This window comes from Temnothorax nylanderi, unplaced genomic scaffold (assembly GCF_030848795.1).
Source record: "Temnothorax nylanderi isolate EJ_2023f unplaced genomic scaffold, tnyl_v1.0 TNYL_tig0030_pilon, whole genome shotgun sequence".
In the NCBI taxonomy this organism is placed as follows: Eukaryota; Metazoa; Arthropoda; class Insecta; order Hymenoptera; family Formicidae; genus Temnothorax; species Temnothorax nylanderi.
The window spans coordinates 473,569-497,966 of NW_027249092.1; the positions used below are offsets into that span (position 1 = coordinate 473,569).

The 24,398-nt window shown below is 39.4% G+C and overlaps 1 protein-coding gene across 2 annotated transcripts; it reads right to left on the reverse strand.

Annotated features, from left to right (window-relative positions):
* Window positions 1-1,371: 1,371 nt before the first annotated feature.
* On the reverse strand, window positions 1,372-23,817 carry LOC139770480 (uncharacterized). Of its 2 annotated transcripts, XR_011717769.1 has the most exons (3): window positions 20,977-23,817; window positions 4,319-4,796; window positions 1,372-4,196 (listed from the first exon to the last, which is right to left on the reverse strand). XR_011717769.1 is itself a non-coding variant. In XM_071702461.1 (2 exons), exons 1-2 carry the CDS (start codon window positions 21,788-21,790, stop codon window positions 4,492-4,494), a joined length of 1,119 nt encoding a protein of 372 aa, XP_071558562.1. In that variant the 5' UTR covers window positions 21,791-23,817; the 3' UTR covers window positions 1,372-4,491. The 2 variants fall into 2 exon arrangements, 1 of the variants encoding a protein (XP_071558562.1); XM_071702461.1 differs by having other exon boundaries at window positions 1,372-4,796.
* Window positions 23,818-24,398: the final 581 nt, after the last annotated feature.

Here is a 24,398-nt window from a genome sequence, read left to right on the forward strand (position 1 = left end):
TCCGTGGTATCAATGACTGACTGAGTGACTGACGGCAGGCGAGAGGTATTATATACCTACGGTGTTCGCGCGAAAGCTGATGCTCGTCGTGGGGATCTTTCTCGTCTCTGATAGACTGACGAGAGAGCCTTGTCTGAAAACTTTCCTGTGCTTTCCTCTTGCCATTTCATACAGAGCTTAATAGCTTATTCGAGAAAATCGCATTTTCTTGCAATTTTCTTAACACTAACACTCCACGATCTCAGTGCGAAACAGTACACGCGTTGATCGAGTAAAGACAAGATTGCTTTAATGCGATTGTTAAAATTTGCTGCTGTATGCAATTACGTGCACGAGCAAGGATAGGGAGCGAGAGTTAATTATCGCGATGTCGAAGTACATTCAACTCGAGGAATTTCAGTCCGTACTTATACTTTCCGATAGAAGAGCAGTCTGATTTAATCGAGAGGTCACGACCTTACGGTAGGCTGGCGCCATAGCGCCTCTTTATACCAGTATTCCGTTACGGACTATACACCGAAAGTCACGGTTACCTTGCCGCAGTCTCTAACAAAGGTGCACCTACGAAGCCAATCGAATTCGCATCGTCATCGTCGGTAGCTTAGACGATCTTAGTCGTTTGAGTGAGTCTTGTGACGGATCGTGACTTGCGTTAAATCTTGTCTCTTCTCTTGTTTCTTGTTACATGACTCCTGTCCGCTTCGGTAGTTTTCGAGGGTGTGACTCTGCTTTATCACACACGACTTTCTGCTGCCGATACGCGATTCTTATCAGCGATCCTTTCAGATTGAATAAAATATTAAAATGTGAACTGTCCACGGTCAAACGTGTATATGTGAATGTAAGTTGATGATGGTTAAATTTCGCGATTAGCTCCGGAAGGCTAATTAATTTTATGTAAAATTAATTTCATGTAAAATTAATCATCCCATTTGAGGTCAGTGTCGTTAATTGAAATTTGACTAATAATCTGGTTTTCCGCGGACGATTTAGCTCAAATACGTTTGCTTAATTAAAATAATGAGATGTGTTATTAGTAAAGAGAAATCTCTGTATCGCAGTGTAGATAACCCGGCGTGGTCATCACGCAATTCTTCAACATGAACGTTATCATGTTTCACGTTTGAGCAATAAAGCGGACGCGTTAAAGTATCATATCAGCAATTATAAACATAATAATTATCGTGCGTCATAATTAACATTGCCGGTCCAATTCTCTTTGTTACGCATATTAACATACTTAACTAATTTATAAAATGATTATGTACTTAATAATTTTATATATGCGCCTTGCGTTAAGAGCATTATCGAAATAGCGAGCATTAATTCTTCCGGTCTCACGGGTTCCAGAAAAGAAATGGACATCGATGATTTCTGTACGTCATACCATTTAATAATTACAATTTAAATTATATTTAATTATACGGATCTTACACGTATGGTGCTCTAGGTTACGTAGATGTAATAAGTAAATATTTTTAGTTAGGCTATTTTACGTATATTACATGGAATGAAATAACATTTGAGTGACGCTACGCGAAAGTAATACTTGAGCTTAATTTAACTTGGAGAGAACGCATTTCTTTGCACCTGACGAATAAATAGTAAATATTTGCAGTTTCCATTCCGTCTCTTACTTCGCCAAACTACGGACACAGGCTGTGAACGACTCTGAATCGATTTTCGATAAGCATCGAGATAGCACGGCTACGTATCCCGCAATGGATCTCGTGTAAAAGAGTAATGCAAATCTTGCATTATTTGTGCACATCATTCATAGGTACGGAACGTGTTGTACGACACGCGGCGTAAACAACAAAAAATAATAATAACGAAACAAATAAAACACAATATTAACACTCGACCAAATCATAAGCAACAGACTCACTCTCAATACAATAATAAAGATAATATCAAGAATTTCAATAATGATAATGATAATAATAATAATATAATAATGCTCACTATACTTTATTTAAATATCCATATAGTGTACTAGGCGATAACGAAAAAGAAATTATGTTGCTTCTGACTGCATGTTTGTAAGTCTAAGAAATAAATAATTTTTTATACATTCTGAACGACGGATCTAAATACGGTTCGGAAATTATTTCACTTACTTCAAATTAACTGAATGCAAAATATTGTCTAATTGTGAGTAGTTTCTTGTTTAAGATTTATGTAATTTATCAATTCATGATTACGACAAAAGGAAGGACTTTTTTCGTTAACGCCTCGTACAATGATAACGTCTCGTTCGATATCGCGCTATATATTTAATAATTATGTACAATTCAATACTAGCCTAGCTAGAAGGTCTCTTCTTTATTTGTTTCCTCTCTTGCTTGTACCGCTTAGAATCTCGAACAACATACACACATACTAAATTCCCTGTATTTTTCCGAATTTGCATCGCGTAACGCGCGGCTATGACAATTTAATAAGCATTAGAGCGACTGCTTTCCTTCTCTGTCGTATCACAAGATAATTACTCGAATACTACCTAATTAGTTTACACATTTGCGCTTGCATCCCGGTTAACCAGTCGATACTCAATCTTTTTCTTGGATCTTTCTCTTTATTGAATCAATACGTTTCTCTTGTTACACTCAACCACACGTTTATGTATATCCTGCGCCGATAAATACGCGTAATCAGGCAGCACGTGCATGCAATTTTTTGCGTTAGATATTTAGCGCTACATGCACATACATTGCACCATTGAAGTCAGACGTACTCACAATGCATCCGGGGCCATTTATCCCGTTCGACCGCACGAAACATTTCCTTTTCTTTTTCTTTCTTTTTTTTTATTTAATAGCTCGGATTTTTTAAAACTATGGTTATGGAAACTAATAAGTTCCTATGTGGATTAAAGTTACTATAGTCGATGCGCGAGAAACAATAGTACTTCATTTGTTGTATCAATCATCGTGATAAAATGCTTGATGCGGTAGAATAAAATGAATTAGTAATTATCCGCGCGAGATTTCCCTACGTATCGACAATATAGGAACAACGTGGCTGCTCCAAGGAGACATTGGTTACATTATGCTGCAAATTATGTACAAAGAGATGCAGAGTCGTAGCTGTTCACCGTTTCATTAATAAAATAATATTCTAGAATAAAACAAATGCAAATCGCACGACACGAAAATTAATTTTCAGAAAAGATTTGTTATGTCAGAATATATTATTTTTTTTAGTAACTTTTAACATTGCATAACCGTGTAAAACAAAAGGGTATAAGAAGAGGAAATAAGATCTGGCATTTGATATAAAAAATATTATAATATTATAAAATATTATTTATATTATATATAATATTATAATATTACAGATATATATTATAAATACACGGATGTAAAAATTTTTAGTTACGATTTTTTTTGTAGATATTAACTACAATTTAAATCACATGCAAATTATGCTGTACGAATATCTCATTATTATTCTATTAATGTAGTTGCCGCGTCCCACCATTTTTTATTTTCTAAGAATACTTCATTTAAAAAGCCAGCATAATTTATACGCAATCAATATAGATTTCTAAAGGTCACTTCTCCCTTCAAGACCAATGAAGAATAATTTAAGCGTTAATAGGCGTCTTACGAACTATGATACAGAGACTTTAACGTAAAAATATGTTTTTCTTGAAATTACTTCGTGTCTTTTGTAGAGCCTTTTTCCACGAGTACGTTCGGAAAGGACTAAATAAGAGAATGACGTAGAGAAGAAGAAACAATAAATAAATACACAAGCACATCCTCCAATTTCGTTTTTAATCAATCGATGATCTATTTCACGTGAAACAGTGTGCAGCCAAGACAAGATAATTAATTCGTTATTTGATTAATTAATTACTTAGATCGCTGATTTCTACACCTTAAACTAGAGATTCGGCTTTATCTCACCCGCTGAGGTGGTCTCTCATCCGCATCGTTAATACCATTATTAATATCTTGTAATCACGTGCGTGAGAGCCCCTCGGAGCGCGTCCAGTCTATTAAGTCGGGCGCACGGCGCAATATATGCAGAAAATTTTGGCTTTTCTTCAACTTCGAAGTCGTACAGTGACAGTACTTGCGTGTCCGCAGACCGAAAGCGAGCGAGAACGGATTGTTTGTGCTCAGCTTCAGGAAGGGAACAATTTTTCTCTCTTCTATGTCTCCTCGACGGAGCTCTCCTTCCGATAGCTAAGCAGAATAAACGCGTAGATAATTTAAGTACGTTAACATACGAAAGAAGGATACGATCTCTCGCTCCCCTCTGTCGACAATCCAACCATCGGCGCATTTGCGGAATCAGCGGAACGCACCACGTGTCCTACTGGAAGTGAAGTCCCTCCTCGACCCCGCCAAGTCACAAGTGACAGCGTCGTGACGTAGCGCGGGATCTAAGGCGGAAAAAAGCCTTTTAGAAGTTCTGCTCGCCGTACATCCCGGGGAACCGGACAGCGTGTGCTCCGAGCTCGGCGGGCGAGAACTCGTCCTATGTGGCCAAGTGAGCGAACTGGCCGGGGTGGGGCGCGAACTGGTAAGGGTGCCCATACGGCGACATGTGGTACGGCACGATGTTCATGCTCGCCATCTTGTGCTCCTTCTTCCACTTCATACGCCGATTCTGGAACCAGATCTTTATCTGACGTTCCGTAAGACAGAGAGCATGCGCGATCTCAATGCGACGCCGCCTCGTCAGATAGCGGTTGAAGTGAAACTCTTTCTCCAGCTCCAACGTCTGATACCTGGTGTACGAGGTCCTTTGTCGTTTCGTCTCACCGTTCGCGTTCACCGTGCCTAGAAATAAAGAATTTTTTGTCATTTCGTGAGACGAACACAAATGTAGATGGCATAAATATGGGTTTATTAAAAGAAACTGATAAAGAGATAAGACCGATCGAGAGAGATAGATTGTTACATTTATTCCTTGCTGCGCGTATCAAATATCTTCAAATAGTAATTTACATATATATGAAATGTAATGTTTAAAATGAATCGCGTTTTTTTTCAGCCGCGGATCTTATCGCGGCGGACAGGGTTACGAGTGGAAAAGTGCGAAAGATTGAATAAAAAGCACGGGCGATGCATATTACTGAAGGTCCGAGCGCGTGCAACGCGTGACGATCTCGTTAATTATTTCAACGAGTTGTGGTTAATGCCTCCGCCAGTGCTACTGTGGATTGCGAACTGGTCAACTTGCCAGCTGTTTTACCTATTTGCTTTGCACGCCTTGGCCATAAATAATTTTGCAACGCTATTATTACGATACTCCGCCTGTTACACCTACTTCCTTTGCAAAAATTGCCACTGACTGCACAGAACAACGCCAGAAATGAGCTTTGACTTAGCTTCAATGTCATTTGAAATATGGTATAATCGTCGCATGAATCATCATTATATCAAATTGATGCAATCATAATTTAATACAATATACCGTTATGTAAATTGTTTTTTTTTTCTGAGATGGTAATTTATGACACAGTGTTGCGTCAAATAGAAAAGAAAACATAATATCATTCACTAGAAATTAAAAGGATAAAATAATAAATATGTCTTATGTATCACAATTTTTACAAGTTAAATACGAAAAAAATAATATTTCTTAAATTTAATTGACGCAGATGGTCTTTCATTGCTTTACAATCTTATTGTTGAAAATGTTCGTGTAAATTGCATATAGCACCTGTATCATATTTATATATAGTCGATATATACTAATAATTTTTACCCTTTCCCTCCGCGGCACTAATATAGGCTTCGTTGCTTCGGTTCGTTGCTTCAGCAGGTGTTACGTGAACAAGGGTGCTATTCGTTCGTATATATCTTCAGGTTTGTTGTGAGCACGGATCATCGCGGATATTAAAGAGCCGGCTCGTTTATAGCTATAGACAGCCAGTAATAGCGCAGGTCAAGAGGGAAAAATTGACGAGAGTCGTACAAATATGTAAAGATGCAACTGACAATGAATAGAAAGTACAAGTAGCAATAATCGCGCAATAAATGAGCGATTTAAATAAATCTCTGCTGACTCGTACTGATCGTGTATGCATACGAGCAAAAATGCAAGATAATGAAATGTATGATAAGTTGAAGAAGAAGAAGAACAAGAAAAAGAATGCGAATAAATATTTCCCATTGTCCAGAATATATAGCTCTTTTGCATGTGTAATTATCCAGTATTTCGAGCGTTTACGCACATAACATTGATAACAGTACGTTTAAAGATTCATTCCACGGCTCTGAGCAGCATGGACTGGGCACTTTCACGAGAGTGAAAAGCGTTTTCGCAGAGGATGGCAACCAGTGAGCGTTGAACAACGAAGCTCCTACCGGGCTTAATGACAGGACCCTTCGTCCGGTGTTATCGCTTTCCTCCCGATGTAACACGTCGCTGGGTCGTGTGGCCTGACTTTTTAATAAATAGTGTTCTGGTTGTCTGGACACGGACTCGTTCGGTCTGCATATCGTTTATCCGGTGCACCTACCCGTTTTGTAACAGACAAACGGAATTCCTTTTTCGGTCACTCGCATTATTATAGAATACTCCAGTTCGCTAACTAAAAATAATTTAGTAATGAGAATTGCAAAATTTCTTCAGTTCTTTCATTCTTCACAATTCGTGAGCTTATATATTTTTTGATTTTTATTAAGTTTACTATCGCACGATTATCGAAGTTCTTTTAATTTATTTTATTGTCTCATTATTGTATATCTGCATTCTCGCGGTAACATTGTAAATATAATTACATACATCTCTTTCTCTTTTTTCTGTTTTGTTAAATAAAATTATTATAAAATACTACATACACTGTAAGAATAGATGCTTTTTTGAAACATGCATTCTCGTTCTTTTGGTAATAAATTGTGCTATTGGTATTTCGCCGACATCCATACAATATACGAATATACGTTGGTGTGTGAAGGAATGTACTCGGTGAAGGCTGGTGAGAAAGCTCTCTACGATGCTCATATGCGATTGAAATATGTTTCTTAGGCGCGCCATGTTAATTCTTCCAACTAATACCACAAGAGAGATCTCGATACGCTCACAACGCTTTGCTTGATGTCTATAACAGGTTCGGAGTTTTTATCATCCCTAAAGAACATGCGCAGGAGTAATAATCTCAGAATGATATAATTGTATGTGCATGTGTGTATGTGTGTATGTGTATTAAATCGCTGAATATTATTTTATCTTCGATGTACCCATGATTTATTATTTTTAGTGACCATACCTTTTGATGCATTAAAGTACCGCGGTAATCGCTGACCCGATTAAATTTCACGCATGTCAGGCACACCTGTTTAATTAGCATTTAGATTCTATCTGGCGCGATCTCAGTAGTTATTCTCGCACTATAAATTCTAAAGCATCGAGGGGAGTACGAGCCAATATGTTATTGTAACTTGAATTTCCGTAATCATACGCATGACTTGCGTTATATATCTCTTGGTAATAAATTTCGTAATCGCATTGAATCTTAAGCAGATGCAATGAGAGCACTTCGTACATTCATTTGTCAATCCACTCCCATGGGAAATGCGGAAGATTTTCTTATAATTTTACTTTCTTCAGGAAATAATTGATCGGAAAGAGATTATAAATTTATTACTTACATAACCAAAAGAGTAAGTAATTATTTATATACAAGAGCCAATCGAGCAACATTGCGTTCGACAATCAATTGCGTTATTAGCCAATCAATCACGCTATGTTATTTATCTTATTTACTGCAGTATAATTAGCCGTTGTAATTATCAAGAATCAGTAATTAATTCATCTTAAATATCCAAATTTACATGATAAATTAGAAAAGATACATAAAAAGATATTATTATATATCTTCTGTGTCTTTTCCCTCACCTGTATATTATCTAACTAATAAATTACTTAATGTTTTAATCCAAGCAATAGTCAATGTCGCTATAATAAAATTAAACGCATTTCTTTACAAGTTATCCATACAATCACGATTAAGTTAGTGATGTAAGGTCCTTGAGTTTCTCATCGAGACGCACAAGCAGCCTTAGCGAACACACAGATAAAGATTGAAATAAAAACGTTCAGCGCGTCTATCACGCAATGAGAGATGTGCGGGCCGAAGAGGTGCGCATAGTTGTCGTCGTTGTAAGACTGAGGCGGGCTAAGCGCAGGGCCATGTCGTGTCACCCATCTCGATGTCACCTCGTGTCGTCTAGCCTTTTCGTGCCTCGCTCTTAATAGAACGCGGAGTGCGCGTGTATTTGCACCGAACCCTGTACCAAACGTGTCACCGACTGCCAGTCTGACGACTGCTCCGTCTGCTTGACTGACAGATCGGCTGGTTAAGGCTGAGTAACACGTGACTGGGATAAAATCCCGCGCGACTCCATGGCGTGTTCCCGGTATGCCTGATTTTGATCTTCTTGGTTTTTAATATACACTCGAACTCTTCTTTGTCGCGACTCCTTCGGTTCTTGAATGCACAAGTTTTACTTGCTATATACGCAATATGTAAGTCCTTTCAAATTATCCGTGGTAAAAGGAAAGAATAACGTATGTAAAAGAAATTTTTAAATTAAAATATAAACACTACTAAGAATATAATTACATTTAAATATTCGAAAGTTGTACATATATTAGCAATATATGTAATTAGCTAGAAATAATTTGTTATTATTAAAGAGAATATAATGAAGAGAGAATATTATTCTTTTGAAAGTAAGATTTGTTAAAGTGTAATTTATATATGCAGAAGAAATTTTGTACTAAAGTCTATGCATTAATAATAATACTTTAACACATTTGAAATATTTAAACTATTCTTTTATACGTAATCCAAATGAAAAGAAATATATCTATTATTATTTTATCGTTTGTTTGCTTGCTTATGAAGTAATGCGTGGGTATTCAAATTGACTTTGTCAATTGTGTAGATCAGAAATATTATATATCGTTATTCGTGATAGATTATAGATTAGGTGCTGAGAAAGGAATCAAAATATCTCGTGATCGCAACCGTGCTGTATTGCATTCCGCGAGTGCGAGTAGATAGGTATGCGACGTGTGCGTTTGTGTAAACGTATAGGTATAAAGCTCAGTATGTCGGTCGGGAGCAAGTTCCACGAAAGTATATATAGAACTCTTTTGCTACCCTCAACCCCCGACATATATCTGAATGGTTATCTGATACGAGAGCTCAAGTACGGCCGTATCAATTCTTTCCATCTCTACGATCGATTTAAGAATCCCAAAGAAACTAATAAAAATCTGTAAGTTTCGCGACGTAATGAACAGCGGGGGAATTGTTTCAAATCTCGTTACCATTAGATATATCAGACACCAATTTCTCACGGTATTAATGAATCGCGTTTAAGTGAGTTTAATCACGTACAAGTTCGATCGTCTATGCTTTACTTAGCAGTTTTAAAATTTTTACGGTGAAGCACTTGTGCACATACGTGCAGGAAGCGCATCCAAGAAAGTTTCTGAAATTTTCGATAGTTGTCCTATGTAACTCTTGTATATACCGTTGCTTCTTCAAAATCGTATGTTTAACTTAGTTCAAATTAGTATTCATGCGGCTGTGGTACTTGTGAAAGGATCAATGCGAGAAGAAAATGGAATGCTTTTTAAAAATGTCTGAACTTTATTTAAATTCTTATGCATTTCAATATGTAGAAATTAATTGCATAATGGAAACGAGATGATTCCATTTACAATGCAAATCCTGTGATAAAGGTCGGACGATGCTCAGAATTACAATATCTAACACCGTCTGCATCCAAGCAACATCGGTACTACTGACAAAAGAAAATGAGAGGTTCATAAATAACCCGAGCAGTTCACCGCGGCTATTATGCAATTACGATTGCATCGGTATAGCATAGGTGGTCTAAGGTTTCAAGATCTTATGTTCGACTGTACAAGATAGTGTCCCCTTAAAAGTTGTCACTGTTTCAGCTGAGACATTCAGCTAGTGTATCGCGTGGCTGGCATATCTCGTCTTCGTTTTCTGCTCTGTCCGAGTTACTAATGACAGGCTTGTAGTCAGTGTCTTGCTTAATTTTTTTTATTCTGCAAATTCCACGGAATAACAACAAGAAGGAAAGTTATTATTTGTATATTTATATATATTACACATATGTATATTTTTAAAAACTTAATATAATTTCAATTTCGACATATTCACGGTACAAGACTTTGCTCGTTGTGGAAATATTCTTATTTGTTTTAACAAGCTATACGAAAAAATTTTATTTTTAAAATAATCTCTTGTCCCACACAAAAATTACGTAAACAAGAAAAGTAGATTTAATCATAGGATATGTTAACAAATTTAATGCCTTTACGAAAATTAGCATTGCAATCGCGCGTGTTCCATTGTCGGATAATTATCTAATTGTAAAATATGAAGGCTATAATAATTTGTCGTCATAATAATTTGTTTCATAATTCTTATCCTTGCTAGGACGTAGATTCGTGCCGATTTGTATACGAGGTAAAGACTTAAGTTATATGTAAGGCCCACCGATGTCGGAGCAATGATAGGAGATTATCAGATCCGCACGCCTCCGTCTGGCTCGCCGCCAGTGTGAATAGCCAGTGGCGCTCATGAATTTTCGTCGAAACGTTACGTCGAGTCTAGCGATATATAGCAAACGTAATCCACGCACAATTTAAATTTATCTACACGCGGCACCGCGCGCTCTGTCAGTCAGTCTCCGCTCAGAGCTGATTTGTGACCTACCCGTACTTGCGCAGCTGACGGCCAATCGCACGCCGAAGATCGGCCTTCCTCGAGCGAAATCAAACGGTCCAACATTCCACGACGAGGAAGACGACTGGGAACGACGTTAGATGATCGTGAGCTGATCGGGCTTCTAGGTGTCTACGATCCACCTGTTACCAAACGTTCGGACACTGAGACCTGTCGCCTCGAGAGCTCAGACCGGAATCCGCGGGATCTATTTCGATCGGTATACAGCTGACACGCCCGGACCACACCGCGGAAAGTTGCCGGTTATAAATCTTCGGGGATACACGATGCTAGTCGCTCTTTCAAAAGGATCTATTAATTTCTGCTCTACTCGTGGAGCATGGAAATCCTTTTATTGGCGACTGTTACGCTCAATCATAGCTCAGGGGATTTCCTCCGTTACGTTAATGAGGGTGTCACATGTTTGTTATTTTTACGTGACGTTTTATAAGCATCGCTAAAATTAAAAGATAGATGCGCGATGTAAGTAGGTCAAGCGGACGTGTTCTGTCACGAAGAATGGCGGTGATAGAATTGGTAGAAATTCTCTTACCGCGGAAAATTCATTTACAGAAAAAGGGATGCGATATTCGAATTGGGTCAACGACTTCTATCAGATGCATCGTTCGCATGCAATTGGATGTATCGGACAGTTATAAATAGATTCAAAAACTATTGCTTTTCAATTTAAAATGGGAGTATCAAGTGGTTTTCAAGGGCTGGATTCAGTTGGAAGAGAGATGCTCGAAACGAGGTGACGAAAGAACGTAGGGTGCGAAAACGGAGGAGGAAGGGGGAGGGATGCAGAAAAGGGGAGAAAGAGAGTGGCAGCCTTGCTGAAGCTTTTATGCCGAAGTTTGCGCGGCGGACGTTCCGCGGATCATTTGTTATCTTCCACGAGAAAGCTCTCTGACGCAAATAGGTTTGTTTCTGGCCGCTTTAAACGCTTCACAATAATCCGCGCGGACTCAAATTCAATTAACGCCTCGTCGTCCCCACCGTCGTGCACGTCTACCTCCCTTCCTTCATTTTGCACTTTGTACTCGCTGACAGCATACAAAAGCCAGTACAGTCTTTCTTTCGTCTCTTTTATACATGGCGCATGAACCATGAGAATATTGAGGTACGTGCCTCGAAGTCCTGATGACCTTGAACTCCGGAATGTCCTGCCGAATGCGAAACAGCGAGTATCCGTTGCGCGAAGATGCTATGCAAAGTTTAAGTTGCGCGTACAAAGTTCGATCGGTTTAAATTTTAAATATTACGCAAGGAGAGCAGTCGAAAGTATGCTGATCTTTATCGCTTTTCGATAAATCTGTCGTGTGTCTACTCGCTTAACCGTCATTCGACTAAAATTAGATCCTCCTCTTTTACACTAGGTCATCTCGCGGGATTGATAGAATCGAGAATAACATATTATCCATTCTCTCGCCGCATGGATTGAATCCGCGAGTGTATACTTACGCGTTCGTATGTGTGCGCACGAGTCCGCTCGCGCAAGAAACTGTCGTCTCTCCGAGGGGTTACTTTATACATCCGAATGAAAGAGAGGCAGAAGACGTGATCGCGCGTGTATATATTGGAGGAGGGACGGCGGAGGGGCCCTCGGATTGAGGAAGAATAGGGATAGAGACTACGCGTCTCCATCCATCAGGCGACGGTCCGACCGTCGCGTCCGACACACGCGACTCAAACCTACCGACAACCTTCCGAATGCATTATCTTCCTTCGAGGGTACACACGCATATCATTTGGACCGATGGCCCTCTTCTTGTCCGATTTCGGATAATCCCTCATGGACATTGTTCCATCTTACCGCGTCTTTGCAATACCACCGTATCTCATAACCAACGTTCCAAAACACCGGAAGCGAGTTCCTCAAAATCGAGGGACACAATTTTGATTAGTAACAATTAAGAGAGACAATGGGAATTCCATCAACCCTACCAGCGTGAACCGATGAAGGACCGATGAAGGATCGAAGTTCGGCCTCTCGAACTTAAGATGGCCCATTGAGAGAGTCCGACAATAGCCTGTTTAGAGACTCTTAAATTGTTAATTGATAATAATCATGCGCAGGAATATACCGCTATTACCACGCGAAGTAGGCATCGGCGCGCGGCGTTCCATAAATGTTCGTATGGCCATTCGGACACACGTATACGCGTGTGTTCGCGACGTACGTGTATTGGACCGCGTAGAGCGTTCCTGCCGCTGGGAAAATTAATGACTTACCTTCAGCGGGAACAATACAGTCAGCTGCGACTCTCTACGTGTCTGAGTACAGTGCGTCGCGGTGATGCGAGCTGCCTAAGGTCGAACAAAAACACACAAGCGCGCGAAGTCGCGTACGCGTGTACGTGCATGCATATATACATTTCGTGCGTGTCACCTTGCGAATTGATTTATTCCCATTGAGAGCTAGGAGAAAATGCAAATGCGTAATTTTCATTCGACGGGCTCGCATACTTATATATTTCTTTCGATAAGCTCGACGCGTCGAGCCTCTCATTTTGCGCTGTAGAAAATCGTGAATAAAGTGAAAGCGGCAAATATAATCAGACTACGTTTTAACAATAATGCACTTGTAATTTTTTATCTTTTGAAGATATATTCATACACAAGATTATTATGTGCGGCGGTAACATTTCATCCACCAAAAGTGTCATAAAATCCCGACCATCGACAGCTGCGACAAACGCCATTTGTCCCTCGTTTCGCGTAACATTCGTCGTGTCGGGCGGATAAATCTCATCGGAAGCGCGTGTCCCTTTCCGAACTCTACACCACGTCCTCTATGAATCATGCAGTACCTATGTTCCTATGTTAGGTTGCTCCTCTTAGGAGGCTGTCCGTTCTGATCGTCCATGGCGTTCCTCCTAGTTACCCCACACGAGTGGTGCCGCAAGCCCTCAGAACGCCTCGTGCTAGTACGTAAGCCTCGCGCAAGCATTTATTTATGGTCCCGAGTCGCTGGGGTGTACGTAGGACCGCCTCTACACCACCCAAACACGCTTTACCCAGAGCATCGCCGCGGAATAAAGCTGTTCCCGTCCAAAATCTATCTTCGCTTATGATTTTCTCAGCGTAACGATGTTGCGATTATTGCATATCTTTGAGTAATAATTCTTTTCTCATAAATAATTACAGGCTTACCAATAAATGTCCAGCAAGAATATTTTATTAACAGCAATAAATATTCATACACAAGTTATTTTTATTTCAAATCTTATTAAAAGAATTAAATATATAAATAATTCTCGTTTAAATAAATAATGTATAACGTGTGGAAATTCCGGTAGTTATACTTTTCTTTTGATATGTTTGAGATGAAGGGCTTCTTTAAATTTCTTTTATAAAAAGCTTCCGTAGAAGAAGATATTTTCTCTCCGTTACTTTCGATGAGTTGAACGAGTAGGACCGAAATAGTTGCACCAGAAGCAAAAAGGGGAGTTGTCTGCTGAGCGTGATTCCGTGCGAGGCACTTGCCATGACAAAATGCGCGTTTATACTTTCATGGATTGGAGCATCAGAGTAATTAGGTAATTGAGGCGTGGAAAAAGTCTATGTCAGTTCTCTTGAAAAAATAAATCTTAGTAGAAAGAGTTGTATTGACGTTAACGATGTTCACATCTAAGAAAATAATATGGATAATAATTACATTTTCAAGGATATGCTCGGCATTAATTACATTCTTTCACAAGAAAATTTCAATATAAAAGTTTACATCAATATGTTTTTTAAATTACTAGATAAAATATGTTATACCATCCGACACAGCAAATTACATGTATATGATTTAATATAAACATATTATTTCATTATTTCATTGATAATATGTCAATTTATATTTAATTTTTATCTAATCGTTTAAGTTGAAATTTGTTTCAAGTACATGTAATTAATTTACGTGAGATATTATTGTCGCAATTATACGGAGCAAAATAATTTTGGAAAAGTTATATAAATTCCTTGTTCTTATATGTATAATGTTACTTACTTATTTATGAAAAAACTGAGAATTATTTAGCTTATAATTAAATATAGTTATTTGAATTTAATAATTTATGTGTATACCTATAAGAAGAGGGAACGTCTGAGTATTTTAACTAATAGCAACGAATGACAAATATCTACATCTGATTTACGCGGGATATATTTCACGGTAGAGTTTGTTTCGCGGCGGTCAGAGCAAAACGGCCGAGAATTTGATTACATCACATTAGGCTGTACATTTTAAAAGGATGATGTAAGTGCACAGAACCGTTGATCTTCGCGTGATTTATTTATCACTGGCATGGCCGGGCTCTGGCCGGTATATATGCGACTATTATACATTGCATGCAACTTGTGTGTATCTTCTAAATCGAGTTGTCGCGACGGACGATGACGCTTCCCGCACGACTCTTGCATTACGATAGCTCGCAATAATCGCCCGTCGCGGAACGAGGGTTGTTAATAATCATTAGTGAAACTCCTAGAAGGTGCAGAAATGTTATCACGATATGTATTAATAACACGTGGGAAACGCATCTATAAACGTATCCATAAAATTATAGATACGTGATCATTTATGTTTAATATAGTTATCTCAGTGCTGTAATTTAATATAAAAGAGATATGGTTATGGAATTGGTTTATTTCAAAGGCTAGTTAAATCAGATTTATATTATCAATACTTTTAATTGACGTTGTATTCCGTTATCAAACAATGTTTTAAGTACGTGCATCTCCCATTCTCTTTCTTCGCCCCTCTCTATAGCGCAAAAGGTATTAGGGATGTAATCAGTGCGATGTTAGTAGCGTGAAACATTTTCTCGAAATCTGGAAAAATCTCGTGATATATGGTGAAGGAAAACAAAATACTTGCGGTTATTTTTGCAGAGCAGTTTTTCGATTCACGCGTCGTGACAAAACCACGAAATGTGTGTACCGGCGGCATCGCCCTTTACTACGCCATTCAGCGTTAGCTCGTAAATTTTCAGAAGAGGGAATCTTCTCCTCGGGGAGGGTTTGTCGGCCGAAAGGGCGACTGCAGGAGCATAAGGATCAAGGATCCCCGTGGCGACCGGGCCATGCAGCAACAGGCGGCCCACTTCGCCCCCGGCATACATCCATTACCCCATCGGCTCATCCCGTTTGCACTAGGCGCTTGCAATGAAAATTTATGTCCTAATAAGTGATTCGCGCTCTTCCCGCGGTTATACGCAAACTGCAGTACGATGATAACTTTCTTCTCTTTGTACGACACATTTCGCTTCAACTGATGCCACACATTCATAAATGAGAAGCATGAATGAAAAATGATGAAATCATGAATTATTAAATTTTAAAATACAGTATGTTTCGCTGATTTAAAACCAATTAACATTATACGTATACATATGTATGCTACATACAGCATTTACGTATTAGTCATGGGAGACAAATGATACTAATAATTTAATAATATTATTTTTCGTGTGGTCACTATTTTGTAGGTCATATCATTAAATTTAATAAAATAGTAACAATAATATTTCTTTTCTTTAGCATTGTTCATTATTGTTTATTACTAAATTACCAATTAACTTTACAAACAATATTTATAAAGCGTGAGGAAAAATACACCTACTCAATGTGAATTTTCTAAAGAAATATGATCGTGAAATTATTTTTAGACGATGACGAACAATCCTAGATTTTGCTAACCCTAATGCCTTAGAACAGTTGTACGTATGGCGTGGATTGATTAAGCATCTCGGAATAAAAACATTTTCGTCGGCGTAAAAATGCAGTATGCTATGTGGTTAGTAAAACCAGTTCTTTGAAGCACGTCCTCGTATCTCCCTCTCCTGTTAGTGCGCCGTAACCGTACGTACATGCGTGCATATGTTTGCTTGAGGCACTGTACTTATTTTATCTGCACCATATCAAAATCCAATACGTAGAATGCAATAAATAAAAAGCCGTTTTTCTACTCTTCGATTATTAGTATAAATATACAGAACTTTAGCGCGTGTAGAATTATGACAAATTAATTGAATAAAATGGCAATCAAGAAAGCTTGACATAATATCATGGTTCATTTAAATCATTTGTAGACGCCATTCCTCGACAAGAAAATTGTTCCGCCAACTATCACATATTTATGACGTGTAAATGTGCTAAGGGCATTAAGTGAGATCCAGTTCCACTGGTTCGACTGTCTACCCTTCCGGCGTGGGGGATTCGTACGTTGGGAATCACGTTTGGTAGCCATCTATCAATCGGGACACAGAAACGTGCCTTTCCTCGCGGCGCTCCGCACATCCTTATTTATGGCGGAATGATCGGCCCATAATTACAGACTCCATGACGAAAACGACCTTCTGCTTATCTAAACAGGGGCTGCGGCGCCCACTCGCATGCATGCGAGGTCGATATTTCGGAAATAAACTGCAGAACTGTTCATTTTACGCATCAATTGCATGTTTATTCGAGTTTGCTGCTCGTCAGATGATAGCTACTTATCTCGGACCTATCTCGAACTTGCTACTTATCCCAAAGATGACCCACATGTTTATAGCTGCGTGCTTTTGCCAGCAGCAAGGACGTATTCCAGATAATTTGTACAATTTCCAAAATAGCATGATAATTTATAAAAGAATGCAAGACATTATTCTAGATTTATATAAACATTTCTCAATTTTTATTAAAGAGTATCTTCCGACATTTGACAAATAGTTAGAATGATGATTTAAAACGATGAGAAATTTGAGACGCGTTGGCAAACGCGACATGCTGAGGATAAAACTCTCTTACAATAAAATAAAATCAAAGACTGTGATGCTTTTTGCTATTGATACGATTTAAAGAAGGGTATAATTCTTTTTCTCGCAGCTCTCTTACGTCAACTGTGTTTGTAGAAGAATAATCAGTGTGTTATTACACTTCCTATAAAGTAAATCTGCCTTCCACTTGTCTAATCACACTTTGTCCCTTTTAAAATATCTTTCCTCTCTCTCTTTCTCGTTTTCTCCCGATTACTTACACCAACAATCCATAAATATATATGCTATCATTTGCGTAACGATAATTTTTTTTAAATTTAATTAAACGCTCTAAATAAATCATTTATAAAATTATAAATAATATTTTATGAAGTTTCGATGTTAATGAAATATTTGTGTTTAAACTAAATTATATATATCTATTATTTAATTGAAAAAAAAAATGTATTTATTAAAATATTCTTAACGTGGAGGATATATGTGACTAAGATTTCGTTGCTTGTTTACGTATCATAGAATAATGTAAATAAGTATGTTAAAAACAATAATTATATATATTTTAATAAAAAATATTTCTTCTCTCACATAGGGCAAAGTAGCAAAGTAGTCATACAATAATGTACTATTTCGAGTAAGCCAGATTCTCTTATTCATTCTTTTGGCTATTAATAAGTAGTTTATTTGTTCAAATCTAGTGTTCAGACGTTTATGCATCAGTTCAAAAGCGTCGGAACGGCTGGATGAAGTCTAAACGGAATGTCTTCTGTTAGTGAGCATTAACCTCGACGAATCAATTATTTTCCTCTTAATGTGGATGTGAATTATTTGTTTTTTATTTTTAACTGGTCTATTATTTTGTATGCAGTTTTGATTTCCGTATGTTTATTCGAATAATTTTCATAAATCTTACATAATTGTTTCAAGTGCAAGTTTATTACAACAATCATTAATCTATTTCAAATTTGAAATAGATTTTAAGAATTTATTTTCTTTATTTCATTTCTATTTAAGAATTTACTTTACAAAAGAAAACGTTCTTGAATTTCAACCGAGATACAAATGAAAAAAGTTCTTTTCATCAGTAAATAAATGCTAACAGTTTAGACAAAGGTTTTGCATTGAAGACACATCAAAAGACAAATCTTAGACAGATATTAGAAGAATAGGTCAATAGTCCTTGATAACTATTTCAAGCGCGTTTCTCAGGATCATTGCATTCCATGCATTCGCGGAAGATTTATGATTTTACTTCGCTGCTATTCTTTGCTATGCAGTAATTATTTTTATGTTAGTAGAATTTATAATGGTATTATGCACTATAGACTATACTATATATATACCCAATGTTTTTTAGACTCCTAAAAAATTTATCTTTTATTTGCTTGACGTATAAATTTATTTTTTATTCCTTTGTTTAATTATTATCAGCGTTATCGCGTTATAATAATTAATTATAATTCACTAGCAATCTCAAATTTTTGCATTACTATCGAATATTGCTTCGAAGTTTAATTATAGCTGGAATTCCACTAAAATTGGAACTTATTAATTGTTAAGGTCGTTGAGATCCATATCATGCTAAATATGCACATACACAAGTCCCTGTTTTTATAATATGATATTACTATAACCAGTGTATAAGGCGGCGAGTCTGCTCGTACCTTTCGCTTCTCGCGGACCGAGGCATACGCGAAATAATCGCGCGGGAGACGTAAGCCGAAGTAAAAGGATGCTACATTAACCAGGCGGGCATGATGCGAACGATTGGGAGAGGAAGCCGAAACTTGTACAAGAAAGATCTGAGCCGCGTATCCCGTTTGGGGGCCGAGCCGAACGATCTGAGGCCCTCGTTCGAGCTAACCCGAGAGAACTAGAAGGAGAAGGCAACCCCCCGCGCCTTACAATGCAGCCTGATTTATGGCCCGGGCGCACATACATAGAGTTACACACGATATCATAATACCATTAATTCTTCGTCAAATTCCCCGCTGACTGAATCATACTGGCCGCGCAGTAAATCACGCGGGGCGACTAATGTGAGCGCGACCAGCGCGCTGGGCTGTTTTATCTTCTTTGAACCACGGGGGCAGGTGAATCTAGTCTTGGTCCCCACTGAATTACTGTTATCCGTTCTGACCGCACCCCCGCACTGCTTTTCGTCCGTATCTCGAACCGCGAGCTCATTTCCGCATATATGCTTGATCGAGCGTAGATAGAGAGCACGAGTCACGAGTCGTTTTGTGCCGGCGGTTTTGATGCGTTTATTGAGTATTTATTCCGAGTATGTAATCGCTAATCGTCTGCTCAATATGTTATTAACCCGTCTTCGTTTCTTAGTCTCATCTCTTATTTGTTTTCTCTTGATATGCGGTAAGAATATCAATACAGTAACATGTCGCACTTGGCGAATGCTAAATTATATTTCATCCAATATTGTGTGTGTTCGTATAGTATTTAACAATTATATACTCAACAAGATACAAAATATCTTCTATATTTAGTATATAAATTAAAATCAGAAAGCTGTTTTATCAAGTGTTTTACATTTTTCAATAGAGTTAAATTTGATTATATCTATTTCGCGATTAAATTTTATTATTTTTTGCAACATCTATGTTGACGAAATTCATACTTTACTGTTACTCTGAAGATATTTGTAATTATTTCACGATAAAATATATTCATATATGATATCCTTCTAAGCAATATTTACGTAATCTGCGTTTTGACGTCAGATATTGTAATTTATTAATTGTTGTTTCATTACTTTTATGTAACAACCGATTCACCTTTAGACTGAATTCCGAGTATTCGTAGAATCTACTAAAGTTAGTTATTTCCAATTCAATATTTTTCCTAATCTTCTTGCATAAAAATTACATCACAGAAGGCCGCATTACGCAAATTAATACGTCGTTGCACTTAAAGCATGATAAAAAATAAATAAATATCTACAAACAAATAGATATTTGCGTTTTAAATTAAGCGGTATTTCGATAAATGTCGAAATTTATATATTCCTGTGTTTACCGCGCGCGTTAAAACACAAAATATAACATTTAAGCGGAGATTGCTATTATCAAAATTAAATAGATTTATAATATGTGGACTCGTATATTTTTGCTGTAATTTAGTATCTGTATGCTTTTAGTAGGTGGATGGCATTTCGAAAGTTTAGAAAAAAAATATATGCGTTATATGTATATATTAACATATTAACCGAAACTTTAAATCGTATATCACATTTAAAAGTTTAAATTTAAAGTAAAATAAAATATCTAGAAATTTTATAATTGTACGTAGTTATAATCCTAACAATGTAATAATTTAATTGTTATTAATTTTCTCATTTGCCGTTTTAATAAGATCAAGAGCAAAGTGCTTTTTTATTCAGAAACGAGAAAAGAAACGGAAGATGTGTCTTGAAGACCCGTACCATTTTTAGCGATAACAGAATTTAAAAGATACGATAGATGAACGACTTACTCTGACCAATGTGAACCCTTTTCATCCATGGATATATTTGAGGCGGGTTAGTGCCGGAAGAGTTCCCCTTGTTGGACGAATTGTTACCCGTGCTAGAGGTGCTGGATGTAGAGGAAGCGGGCGACGAAGCGGAAGATGCTGTTGTCAGCGTTGAATTTCCCTCGCCGACGCCCCTCGAGCTACCGCTGGGTGGTGAGGCAGCGGACGCAGCCACGGACGACCTTGACGAGCTACCAGGCGGTGAAGTCAATCCTGATGCGGCTTTACTCGTACCGGGTGCCACTAAAGGCGTTGGGCTATTTCTCGAAGTAGACGTGGTTAAATCTTGAGGAGACGCCACACTGGTGGACGATGTCGAATCAGCATATTTGCAGCTGGACGTTGACGGTGCTGACGGTGCCGAGGCACCCTGCAGAAGAGGCGTCGTTGGATCCGCGTGAAGTTGCTGAGGATGATGCGGTTGCTGATGGTGTTGTGACTGTTGAGCGTGCATACCGTGTTGCTGTGACGTTGTGGTCGCATTTAGCCGAGGCTGTGGTTGCAGTTGAGTATAGTCTATCATCCCTGCCGGTGCTGGATGCTGCATGCCCGACGCCGGCGTGGCATAAGGATGCTGAGGATAATGCTGTTGAGGTGAGTAGCAGGGCGCGGGATAGCTGGTAGACGCTGCATTCGGATTGTAATATTCGCCACCGGCCGGCGATGCTGCCTGCATCGGTTCTCCAGGTGAATTCGCGGTCGGTCTCGGCTGCTGCTGTGACTGTTGACCCGCGTAGCATGATGCGAGCGAGTTGACGAACTGATAGGAACTCATTCTTCACGTACCTTCACCCGCCGTCAACGTCACTATACCAATAATTTTGCACGTCTACGTTCCGTCATTCACGAAAACACTGATGTTGTGCTCATCCGGATTAGGCGGCTGAACAACGCGCCTCGTCATTAAGTATAGAAATCCATCGTCGCGCGGCAATGACGAAAATCGCAATGAAAAAAATCGCTGGGCTACACACGTGATCAGCTGCTCCGCGACAAGCTTCACCTTGTTCGTCGAACGATTCACAGCTATCACGACCTGTTACACGCGAGAGAAACACGTCCCTAAGCGATTCGATAATGAACGAGGGGTTCAGGACTAATAGAGAGAGAGGCAGACGTCTGGCGGCAGGCGGGTCGAGCCTGAATTCGAACCGACCTGCGAGTCAAGTTTATGAGGGCCACGTGGGCCTGGGCTATAAAACTGTCTTCTGCTTCTTTACGATCTCAGGAGTCGCGCGATTACCTACAGAGAACTCGTGGGCCCACCGTGCAGTAGCGCGTAACGAACAGCTTATCGAGGCGCCCCATTGAAGATGACCTTGCGTAGTCGTTCCTCAATGAAGTAACATGCGAGGTAACACATATGTGCGCGCATTAAAATTATTCACGCGATGATTAATTGCGCTTCAACGTTGTCACAGGTGTTGCACTTAACAGACGGCTTTATATCGCGGCAAAGGCAAAAGGCAACAGCAGAGGCTCGACCACGGCAAAGGGTGAAGAGTGTTCACCCGCGCGAGTTGGCCGTTCTTGTTGCGTGCGCGAAGGGTGGTTGGTATCGTACTGAAGGCCTCGCCGCGATCCAACGGAAGGCCGGTGTGTGCGGTAGCTTGTCACGTGCCCGCGCTCTCTGCGTGTCAGAGGAGCGCCTCGACCAATCCCTGCCGTTCGTCAAACCTTGATTGGTCTCTCCGTCGGCGTACGATTCTTCAACCCCGTTCCTTGCGTCTCCGTCGAGTCTCCGCTGCCGCTGGCGCTCGTCGTATGGTAGTGTTGCCCGGCTGCTACCCGACGTGACAGGAACCGATGAGAGGGGTGTGCGTAAGAGAGAGAAAGAGAGCGAGAGAGGGGTCAAGGAGAGGGGATAGCACCGTCAGGGGGGCTAATGGAGAGATATTCGGGAGCCCTGAAACCGCTGGTGGGGGAGAAGTATCTCGATCGCTCTCTCGTTCTCCTCTGCAGCCTTCTAGCCGCGACGTCACCAAGAAGCAGTCTTCCGTTCGCTTTGCGAGGGGGGCTATGCGCGCACGCGCCCCCTACTGTATAGCCTCGCGGTGAAGACAGATGAAAAAGAAAAGGGGTGGTACGGCACACCGAGGTGCGATTGTTCCTTACTGATCGACCGAAAACGATTCGCCTATTAATATCACCGTATCTTCGCCGATTTCATCCGTCGCGAATCCATTTTAGCTCGATCATACGTATCGCATCTCTTTCTGATCAGGAGACGGAAGAAAAGTTTTACGTTTTACAAGTGCGGATTGCTGTACTTGCATATTGTAACGCTGGACCATGAGTCCAAGATTCACTTTCGATCGCTTTTTTCCTAGACCGCGGAGATCGTACGTCCGATCTTTCGTTAAGAAGTTTGCGATGGAATCGCGTTCGTTGCGCGAGAGGTGCGGATTCAACCTGAAAGCGTGTGGTTCTCCAACCGCGGCTAAGGAAGGGGCGCACATAAGTCAGCCCGGTGGCCGCGGCTGACAGTTTTATGAGAGTTTGATAGTCTTCGCCGCTCACTCTTTTCACAACGAAAGGACAGGAGAGAAAGGGCGGCCTAGAGCGGGAAAGAAATGCGTAAAGGAAGGAAAAGAGAGAAATAGAGAAACAGAGAGACAGAGAGCGAGAGCGAGAGAGAGAGAGAGACACGCGCACTACGCACCACACTCTTTATTGTCCCATAAATTCAAACCTGTTGCCTGTAGCCGAGAAAGACAAGGAGGGAAGAGCGTGCACGAGGTAGAATCCTCTCCCAATCGCGATTCGATTGACGCCCCCGTTATCGCTCGTACGGCGAACCCGGACGCAACTCGTAACTCACTGAGCCGGCCTGAGAGGAGAGCCTTCGGAGTTGGCGGCTCTAAGCAGAAGCATGTGTGACGTAGTAGCCAGTTGGTCAAACGGGGGGCACTCCAGGGTAGCATCGGGGCGGAGGGGGCGGTTGAGGAGGCGGAGCTCTCTTTGCTCATCACAGATAAGACTTTAAACGAGTTTTTACGTTTTATGCAAAATTTCATTGACATTTTAATAGTAAGTCTTTTTAATAGCATGTACTTTCTTTTTCACATGCGATTAGTTCATAGAGTTTATTATTTATTCTCAATATTTAATTTGTTAAAATTTCGAAATTTTTATTTCTTTATCCATTATTAAAGTTTTATTATATTACTAATAAAATAATATGGAGTCTTGTAAAAACAATAATTTTTTAGCTATTACAATAAAGTTATAAAATTTGAATTGAAAATTTTTCTCATAATCTTCTCCGTGATATTTTTTATTTGCGTTATGTTTCTATCAGATAGATCGCTATAGCTAATTTGTGGCATTAGCCGCTGTTTAATTCGGAAGGAAGATTGAAATTTTGAATATAGGCCGATAGT

Bases quoted from the DNA above. Each gene is read 5' to 3' on its own strand.
- LOC139770480 (XM_071702461.1), bottom strand. From the start codon at position 21,790: ATGAGTTCCTATCAGTTCGTCAACTCGCTCGCATCATGCTACGCGGGT. The intron at 4,797-20,976 runs GTAAGTCGTTCA...CTTTATTTCTAG, and splicing joins AAGGGTTCACATTGGTCAGA to GCACGGTGAACGCGAACGGT.